The sequence below is a fragment of the Gymnoscopelus braueri genome (assembly GCF_963280865.1).
Source record: "Gymnoscopelus braueri genome assembly, chromosome: 9".
NCBI lineage: Eukaryota > Metazoa > Chordata > Actinopteri > Myctophiformes > Myctophidae > Gymnoscopelus > Gymnoscopelus braueri.
In genome coordinates, this window is record NC_137610.1 from 29,389,256 (window position 1) to 29,400,368 (window position 11,113).

General features: G+C 40.3%; 1 protein-coding gene across 3 annotated transcripts in view; it reads right to left on the reverse strand.

Annotated features, from left to right (window-relative positions):
• The window catches only part of parvb (parvin, beta), a 28,983-nt gene extending 19,473 nt beyond the window's left edge, over window positions 1–9,510 (reverse strand). Inside the window, exon 1 of one of the 3 annotated variants that reach the window (XM_080438294.1) lies at window positions 9,253–9,510. In XM_080438294.1, the coding sequence (XP_080294420.1) occupies window positions 9,253–9,340 (88 nt within the window). In that variant the 5' untranslated portion in view covers window positions 9,341–9,510. Of the gene's footprint in view, window positions 1–307; window positions 416–4,352; window positions 4,494–9,252 lie in introns of those variants that run through there. The other 2 variants (XM_080438296.1, XM_080438295.1) reach the window with 2 other exon arrangements.
• Window positions 9,511–11,113: the final 1,603 nt, after the last annotated feature.

Genomic DNA, 11,113 nt, shown 5'->3' on the forward strand with positions numbered 1-11,113 from the left:
TGTGCCTCTTTGAGACATTTATTATGCAGTTGAACAGCTAAAACTAAAATCTCTAAAGCATAAAATAGCACTCCCTCTGTAACATATTCTGTCCTCAATACTGTCTTATACAGTATTTCAGAATGACAGTATTTCTCTCATCCGTTCAACAGCATGAACACGAGAACACAAACGTCTCACAGTAAACTGGTAAACAAATATGGACATAAAGTAGAGAGTGAACCAAGGCAACAGTTGCATACTTCTCCATTCATATTTCAAAGTTCCTCAAATCCCACCAAGCACAACCCTGGTTAATAAACAATACCTTGTTTCTTCCTCTTGGTCCCACACAGCAAACCTGCCATGATATAACCTCCTGGTGTTAGCGGTGAGTATAAAGGTAGAGAAAGTGAGATTGTAAGAGTGTGTGGTGTGTTTGTTTGTGTGTGTGTGTGTGTGTGTGTGTGAGTGGACGGTGGGTTTGAGCAGTGGCAGGGGCGTCATCACGTGTTTATTTCTGTCACAGGCAGCCCACCCCACCTCTGCGGTCCAGTTACATTAGACGCAAGGAGGGGTGTACGTACGCGCGTGTGTGTGTGTGTGTGTGTGTGTGTGTGTGTGTGTGTGTGTGTGTGTGTGTGTGTGCGTGCGTGCACGTGTGACAGGAAGGAGACACCACAACAGACAGACCGTAACTCCACCACACCGTTAACCTCTGCAGTAGACAGACAGAGGAGGACATGTCTCTGGTCATCAGTGGTAAATGGTGCATTTATATAGCGCTTTTATCCAAAGCGCTTTACATACAGTAGATTGCGCATTACATTCACCCATTCACACACACATTCACACACCGATGGAGGAGGAAACTATGCAAGGCACCAACCTGCTCATTGGGAGCAATTAGGGGTTCAGCGTCTTGCTCAAGGACACTTCAACACTAACTCTGGGGGAGCCCGGGATCGAACTGGGAACCTCGCGGCCGCTCTACCGGCCACTCTACCCCTGAGCCACTGCCGCCCGAGTGGACAGGACAGAGGACATGCCTCTGGTCATCAGTGGACAGGACAGAGGACATGTCTCTGGTCATCATCAGTGGATAGGACAGAGGACATGTCTCTGGTCATCATCAGTGGACAGGACAGAGGACATGTCTCTGGTCATCAGTGGACAGGACAGAGGACATGTCTCTGGTCATCATCAGTGGATAGGACAGAGGACATGTCTCTGGTCATCATCAGTGGACAGGACAGAGGACATGTCTCTGGTCATCAGTAGACAGGACAGAGGATATGTCTCTGGTCATCAGTGGACAGGACAGAGGATATGTCTCTGGTCATCAGTGGACAGGACAGAGGACATGTCTCTGATCATCAGTGGACAGGACAGAGGACATGTCTCTGGTCATCATCAGTAGACAGGACAGAGGACATGTCTCTGATCATCATCATCAGTAGACAGGACAGAGGACATGTCTCTGGTCATCAGTGGACAGGACAGAGGACATGTCTCTGGTCATCAGTGGACAGGACAGAGGACATGTCTCTGGTCATCAGTGGACAGGACAGAGGACATGTCTCTGGTCATCAGTGGACAGGACAGAGGACATGTCTCTGGTCATCATCAGTAGACAGGACAGAGGACATGTCTCTGGTCATCAGTGGACAGGACAGAGGACATGTCTCTGGTCATTAGTAGACAGGACAGAGGATATGTCTCTGGTCATCAGTGGACAGGACAGAGGACAGAAGTGAACGACTGCACTGACTGCATGGAGATCTGACACTGACAGGTAGTATGCTACTCATGCTAGACAGTCAGGTCAAATAATTAGATCTGATTAATGAGATCACATTGAAGTCAAACAGTTATGAAGCATAGTCATAGTCATTTATAGATCAGCTAGAATGATGATGCATGTACTGTACGTATAGCCATTGCACTTGTCTACGTTGGGGCTGGAAAAGAGCATTCATTCGTCCGTTGTATTGCCACTGTAAGCAGCTCAGACGGTTACTAAAGAATATTGATGTGCTTCAATAAATAAACTCAGACCCCACAGAGCATGTGCACACAGTGCCTTTAATCTACTTTGCCTGCGTCTGTCAATTGATCATGCAGCAAATGTATTCCTCTTAACAGAATTAGTCCAGTTCAATATACCAACCGGGGCCTGCAGTCACTAATAATGATAAATCTTCCCCCATCTGTGTCGCAGGCTATTCAAACCGAACCACGTCGTATTAACCACACAAGCCCTATTTCATACTTCATCGTATGATGTGACGCACGGTGAAAATAGCCGCTATGCGATGCGTGTGAGCTTGTAGATCTTTACAAGCGTATTTTTTTATGACATGCCAAAAATAGAGACGGCAGGTTGAAAGGTTAGGAACCATTCAGATAAAGGATCAGGCAATTGTTATGACAGCACCGGCAACACACGGTTTCATTTTCTAAAAGCACTGATTTACATTGTATAGAATCCAGCCTATCCATAAACAACCCATGAAAGCAGGTGGAAATCAGCCTCTTTCTCATTGGTTCCAGTGCTCCCCCCATGGGGTTTACTGGGTGAAGATATAAATAACGCCAGCGTAAGGACTGGAGAAGACAGACAGGAACTTAAATATAGCCCTGGATATTTACACCAACACGCGCCACGGGCTCCAGTGAGTCAGCACTGGCAGGCACAGGACACTCATCAAACTCCCAGTCACTGGGGAGGTTTGACTGGGAGACTAATATCATCACATATTAGACATGGCAGAATTATATAATTTTTTCCCCCAGTACATTTAAGGGGTGTAAGTGATATTTCTTTGTTAAAATAAGTGTTAAAAAGCTCCATATTCCGATAGTAATCATTATAGACTGTTTGTTCAGTAACAGGTCTCCCCATTTCTTTAGCTCTTTAGTAAGCAGAAAAATACATTTCCAGGTCGGAATACAACATTTTATCCAATCAGGAGAGAGAGCTTCATAAACAAATGAAGTAATAATAAAAAAAAGGAAGGTTAAGAGGATTCGAATTGGAACACTATAAATTTTAAGTTGATAAAATTGGTATTCCCGACCTGAAAATATAGTTTCTGTTTACTAAAGAACTGGAGAGAACAAAGAGCTCTAACTTTTTGTTTTGTTTTGTTTTACAAAAACATATCACTTACACCCACTTTAATTGTAGGAACCAGCAATGTGGGGGCCATAAATTTATGTTGTGTTTTCAGGTTAGGTTTCAATGATGAATAGGCTATTATTTTGAATTCTCTTACCTCTACACTTGGGGTGTAGGGAAGGATAAACAGGACAGTCAGGAAGGTGAAATGTGCCCTTTTGAATACATTTTTATTAGTGTAATAGTGTTGACCTCAAACGTTATTTTTAAAGTAGCATAAAATAAATTACACATTTGAAAATAAAAGTTATAAATACAATACATTGATACATTACAGGTGCAGCAGAGGAAACCGGGTATATAACAAAATATTAACCACTTAATCCCTATTTTATATTTCTGCTAATTAAAAGTTGCTGTAATTGAAGACAAGTGTGCATGACTTTTTCCTCAAGAATCAACTTGTTCCTCTTCTATACTTTTTCTATCGATTAGTCACTCCATGGACACTTGAATTCATGGATATTTTTTAGTTTTTGTCGCATTCCTAAGCCAATAATTTGATGACCAGCGGACCGGTAGGCATTGGTTCTGGTAGGAGACACAAAGGAGACTCTTTGTGTCTCCTACCGGAACCGCTGCTGGTCATCAAATTATTGGCTTAGGAATGCGACAAAAACTAAAATATATCCATGAATTCAAGTCTCCATGAGGTGACTAATTGAAAGAAAAAAGGACATTTTGGGGGTGAACTATCCCTTTAATGTTAAGAAAACCCATTCAATGTTGCACTGCGAATGTCACTACGCTTTAATAACAGCAGATGTTTCAACCCTTGTGTTTCTTAAATATTTAATAAAAAATATTTTGCCAGACTGCATAGTTCAAACTACATAAATAAGGAATTATGGGTGTGTGGCATACATTTACGTTATACTGTATTTAGCTATACTCTTCTTCAAACAACTTCAAAACAATGAACCTCAGATCAGCTTAAATTCCTAGATCAAATTTATAATTAAGTAATAATACACAGTAAAATCCTCAGTGTTCATTTATCTATTTGTAACTCAGAGAGTAAAAAACATTAGTTAAATGAACACTGAGGATTTTACTGTGCAGAGTTAGTCATGCTTCTTAGCTATACTTATAATACATTGTACTGTATAACCAATTGCTCCCTGTCTCTTTCTGTTGTGTGGAAATAACATATAATCTGACAGTAAATACGGTATAAAAACGTACTACTTACACTTGTCGGCATCCATCATTGGTGACCTTTGTTACTCCCTTGTACTTTGTGTGGGACACAGTGTGTACAATCTAAGACAGACTTTTACAGAAAGGACCAAACTCTATTCCTTTGTGATGCCTATAAGGGAATGCACTTAAACTAATATTTTATTACTGCAATGTCTATGTCTATGTCTATGATCATGTGACTTTTATCTTATTGTCAGACACACACACACTTCCTCCCTGTTTATCAGCAGAGGCAGAAACTTCCATGGCATAGGAACCAACAGGAATATGAGCTCTGTAAGAATAATATGCACACTAAATTGTTTTCCTCTGAATTAACCACTTTCACCCTGACGTTCCTATTTTAGGCATGTCATTATGAGGGAAGATTTTCAGAAATTTCAAAAAATGTTCAAGATTGTTTCATAATCTTTCAAAGTTTTTCAACCTTTTTTCAAAAATAGCGGAAGTATAAAATAGTGCTTATCCACTTAAATGAGCACTTCACCCATTTTCAACCTCATCTTAATATAATTGGTCCTTATTTCCATCTACTCTTTCTGGTGGGTCTCATTGGTGGGCTATGGACAGTTCAGAAACCTGCCTACCAATGACATCATCGATGGAGATTGAAAGCTAAGAGAAGCTACAGCCTTTCTCTTCGTGTAAAGTTTGCATGTTGAAATAGAAGCCATTGTTCTTGCATTAAAATAAAATGAAAAAATAAAATGAAAGGACCAAACAGGCAGTTTTGCAAAATGTCCACAGCCCTCCTGAGACACAGAGCAAGTTGACAGAAATGGTGCCATCTTATAATGAGCATTGGTGAGGACCAATTGGGTGAAGTGTGCCCTACAGCAGTGGTTCTCAAACTGTGGGTCGGGACCCCCAGGGGGGTCCCCAAATTATTTTTGGGGGGTCCCCAGATGACAGTAAAGTGACAATTTAAGGACTTGTAAGACCTTTTTCAAAAAGGCCATTACTGCATCAAAGGTAATCAACAAACTACTATAAAAACTGAACAAAAAAGGGTTTTCAAAGAAGTACTGCTTGATTCCAAAAAGGTGTGGACTGCAGACTTGCAAAGAAAATACTATAGAAACTGGTCAAATATTGGCCAAAATATTATAAGAAAAAGGCTGAATTTGTGTTGGGAGGCTTTGTGAGCTTGTTCACAATATTTATCTGTGGAACCAAGTCAAACTAAATGTAATGTCTCAACTCCTACAATTCCAAGTGATTGTCAGGGTGGGGGGTCCCCAGTTCAAATATGATTATTTTGGGGGGTTGCGCTTGGGGGGGGGGGTTGAGAACCACTGCCCTACAGTATACTTTACCGGTGTCGCCCGAGGTCTATACTTTTATACCTTTTTCCCCCCCTCTACACCAAATGTCCTCGCCAGAGACAGCCGATCTGAAAGCTCACAACAGACCTACAAGCTATTAGATCTGTTGTGTTGCACTTGAACGCTAGGGTTCAAGTGTAACCCTAACCGAAAGGGATGGAGCTCTTTTTAAATCGTGTAATAATTGGTATGGGTGCATATTTTCTCTGTAAAGGGCATGCGTGTTGTGCCATGGAGCACCATGATGACTGCCTGACACGTCTCTTTGTGAGTGGAACATAAGACTGGCTGCTAAACAATTATCCTGTAAAAGAGAAGCAAAGCTCTGCTAGAGCCAACTTGTTGCAGTTAGGGTGTGAACATCTAGTCTAAATATAACACACCACACCTGAAGAAAGAGACAAAAACCACATCCTGGCAAAAACGCGAAGCCACCCCCAAACCAAACTGAGCATGTTTGACACATTGGCACATTTTTCTTATACTGTACTTAACCCATTTAGACCTGAGGCCGACTCTAAAAACGCCTTCTAAATCCTGACCTAATTTTTCTGGAAAAAAATCAAATATTTATTCAAAAATTACAACAAATGTATGTTGCTATATACTGTACATAGCAACAGGAACCCCAAAAGGGGGGTTCCTGTCCTGAAAGGTATAGTTACAAATAGGGGTTCCCGCCCCAAAATGGGTTAAATGGTAAAAGGTACATATAGCACCATTACACTCACTCACCCATTCACACACACACATGTACTCATTCACACACCGACCACAAAGTTAACCCATTTAAACCGGGAACGCATCTGTGAGTAACCACTTAAAACCATTATTTTATACTTTGGCTATTCAAAAATAGCAGATCTACAAGCTCATAGCGTGGCACCGAGTGCCCCGCTATGAGCTTGTAGATCTGCTATTTTTGAAAAATCTTGAAAATGTGTGCAAATCTTTGAATGTATATAGTTTTAAAGCAAACATTTTAACTCAAATCTTTGCTTCTGGGAGTCCCTGAAACAAAATAGGTGTCGGCTGCCAAATATATATAGTTTTGGGTGGTCCTTGACATAGTATAGCATATAGTAGTGTAGTTTTTCAGAAAACGGTGCGAGGTACCAACCTGCCAAAGTAAATCTCTCAAGATGTAATGGGTTGCCAGATTGGGGGTTATAAGTATCATGCTCAAGGACACTTTGACACTATAAGCCAGGAGGAGCATTTCACCTGTCACCACACAGGGGCACTCAAAACCACCCAGAAGTGCCTTAGTGAAAATCCCCCCCCACGCATGCGCACGCACACGCACACACACACACACACACACACACACACACACACACACACACACACACACACACACACACACACACAGGCCCACTACAGTAGAATTATTTGCCCTCCTCCTGAACCCCCTGGGGAGATGCTGAGTGCTTCTGATGATGAAGAGAATGTACTGGAAGTTCTGAAGCAATTAACATGTCTCCTTCATAATGGTAGTGAAGCTCCTTTTATAGAGGATGACAAACATGACTCTCTGTCTCTTTCTCTCTCTCTGAGTGTGTGTGTGTGTGTGTGTGTGTGTGTGTGTGTGTGTGTGTGTGTGTGTGTGTGTGTGTGTGTGTGTGTGTGTGTGTGTGTGTGTGTGTGTGTGTGTGTGTGTGTGTGTGTGTGTGTGTGTGTGTGTGTCAAACCTCGCAGCTGTCTGCCTGTGTTTACCAGACAGACTATGGAGGGGTGCAGAGCAGGGGGTTCAAAATAGCTTGGTAAATAAACGTAAAAGTGACACAAGACACTCTCCAGACAATGAATGCCACAAGACAGTACTGTATCACTTCAGGGTTTAACAAAAAAAGCCACAAGAAAGCAGTGGTGGAAAAAGAGAGTAAAGTAAAAGTATCAATACTGCAATGTAGAAATACTCTGTTACAAATAAAAGTCTGGTGTTCAAAAAGTACTTGAATAAAAGTACAAAAGTATTGGCATTAAATATAAGATATAAAATATATAAGTTCTGAAAGTAAAAGTACTCATTATGCAGAATGTCCCATTTCACAAGTTTTCCAAATGTATAAAAATCCTTTGAAAATAGCAGATCTACAAGCTCACAGTGAGCTTGCAGATCGGCTATTTTCAAATGGCCGAAATAATTTATATAGGCCTGATGTGGTTAATGTATGTTTTGTAATAATAATCAAAATCTACAAAGTAACTTAACTAAAGTTTTCATATAATTGTAGTGGGGTGAAAAGTACAATATTTGCCTCTGAGATGTAGTGGAGTAGAAGTAAAAGTACTGAAAATTAGAAATACTCCAGTAAATTTAAAATACCTCAAAATGTTACTTGAGTACAATACTTGAGTAAATGTACTTAGTTACTTTACACCACTGGGTAAAAGTGACACAAGACACTCTCCAGACAATACCACAAGATCAGTATCACTCCAGGGTTTAACAACATCAAAAAAAGGCACAAGAAAGTGACAGAAGTAATCCTCTTATATCTTATCTTTATAACCTTGAGCTCTTCTTGGCACCGGCAGCGACACATCTATTTATGTTTATTACATCATGTGGAATGCTTGTGTGCAATGCTTTGTCCCTTCTGTTCGGCTTCATTAAATGACTATAGAGCCTTTACAAATATACAGAGAATATATAGCCTATATATGTACCAATAAAAATGAGGCCTTGAGTAATTAAACCATGGCATCATTCATCATGATCTGCCACAACCATTCAATAGCCATACAGATTTTAGTGGGCTTAAATGTCGCTCCCGTGCAGCCGTAGCCTTGGATCACAAGACGGCCATCTGTCATGATGACCGTCATGGATGATCTTCAAAATAGTGTTTGCACTTTTTCCCCTTTTGGTCCGTACATCTACAAAAACGTTCAAATGTCAAATATAAAGTGCTTACCCCATGGCCACGGATGTTATAATTATGTACGGGTCCTCAAATGTACCTGTATCTTCCGTATTGTTCAATAAAAATAATTTTAATCCAATCGGCAGCTATTTTCTCATATAATGTTGTCATGGTGCAATACACCTCCCAACCAATAGGGTCACATAGTTGAAAGCATAAGGAGAAAATGGCCACCAATCGGAATAAAATGCTTTTTTATTGAACAATACAGAAAATACGGGTACTTCTGAGGGCCCGTACATAATTGTGACATCCATGGCCATGGGGTAAGCACTTTATATTTGAAATCTGAACGTTTATGTAGATGTGTAGATCAAAAAGGGAGAAAGTGTAGACACTATGTTGAAGTTAAACCATGACTGACAGTCATGTATCACGGCTAGATCTGCCGCAACCATTCAATAGCCATACAGTTTTACTGCGCTTAAATGTCGCTCCCATGCAGCCGTAATCTAAACCAATATCGACCAAAAGATGAATTAAGACCTATATCCAAAATTGTAAAACAGGCTAAAAACATTGCAATACTAGTTGTATATCTCATTTAAAAAGCATCAATCATTGCAGCACCATGGACAGCAGCAGAAGGAAGGTTGACGTGTTGTAGACGCAGACCATTTAGACATAGTTTTACCTTCTTTAGACTTCTTCTTGCGCACCAGAGTTCCTCCTAATTTCCCGAGGAAAGATTCGTCCTTTTTCATTTTCCCAGTCCCAGACATTATGTGGAGCGTCTCTGTCCGCTATCTGGCTACAGTTGTATCCTGTTGGTCCTGCCGGGGCTTTGTGCAAATCTCAGTCCCTCTGGTGCATCCAGACACCTGTGATTCTATCCGAGACGTGAGGGAGAAAACAACAGCTGTAACAATAGACACAGACTGGAGGAAGGTCGCCTTTTAGCAGCATCTGTCTGTGGAGCACTACTAGGGCTGAATGAGTCACAGTCAGCTCCTGATTCATTCACCCCACAGCGCCAGTCCATGGCTGGATGAGGGATAAATATTAGGGCCATGTGGTGGAAAAAGTGCTACATTTCTTAAAAGTATCAATACTGCAATGCAGAAATACTCTGTTACAAGTAAAAGTCTGGAATTCAAAATGAGTAAAAGTACAAAAGCATTGGTATCAAAATGTACTTAAAGTACCAAAAGTAGAAAGTACTCATTATGCAGAATGTCCAATTTCACAAGTTTTCAACTGTGTAAAATGTATATCTTTTGAAAATAACAGATCTACAAGCTCACAATGCATAGCATCGCGACGCATTGTGAGCTTGTAGATCTGCTATTTTCAAATGGCCGAAATGTATATATGGCTGAAGTGGTTAATGTATGTTTTGTAATAATAATCGAAATCTACAAATTAACTAGTAACGAAAGTTTTTAAATAAATGTAGTGGAGTAAAAAGTACAATATTTGCCTCTGAGATGTTGTGGAGTAGAAGTAAAAGTACTGAAAATTGGAAACACTCCAGTAATGTGAAAGTACCTCAAACCTGTACTTAAGTACCGTACTTAAGTAAATGAACTTAGTTACTTTACACCACTGCAATAGGGAATGGCTACTATGCACATTTTTGTGTGAGAGAATACTATCATAACTTTTAATAGCTCATAAAGATCAAAATCATGTCATCGTAATATATCTTGACTTGCATTCATGCAGGCTTCTTTGTTTTTTTCAAAACTTTTTTTTTTCTCTCTCAGGGGATGTTTTACCTTATTTCAGCATCCACCTGATTCACATTAAGGTTTCAGGTTAGGGTCAGAACTACTGTTATCTCCTGCTGGCCAGTAACCAGAAGAGTGGGCACTAGGGGTGGGACGATATATCGATATCGCGATATATCGCGATACTTTCTCCCGCGATAACTAATCGATATACTGCCAAAAAATATCGATATAAAAAAAAAAGAGAAAGTTTGTGATACGTTGTTTTTCCTACTCTGTATTTGTGTAATGATGATTTTGAACTGTTTGGTGCTATTTTATGTGTTTATGAATTGAATACAAGGACTATCGTGATATATCGTTGGTGAAATTTCATGCAATATATCGTGATATCGCAATATATCGATATTTTCAGATATCGTGATATATCGTTGGTGAAATGTCTTGCAATATATATTGAATATCGTGATATCGCAATATATCGAATATCGTCGAATATCGTGATATATATTGTTATCGTGGGCCTAATATCGTGATATATATCGTATCGTGAGGTACCCATATCGTCCCACCCCTAGTGGGCACCAAAACATTAGTGGGCACTATAGGGTAGTCTGGGCACCGGAGAAGAGTGGGCACTATAGTTGTCCTGTAGCAAGTCCACATAAGATAGACCATAATTGTCAAATAGCAAAAATATCCAATTTAACACAATGTTGCGTTCTGCTGTTCACCAAATATTCCTCTATTTTTGCCTATTATGACATGTCCCAAAATAGGGACGGTAGGGTTCATGTGGTTAACACCTGGCCTTAGGTGCTTTGC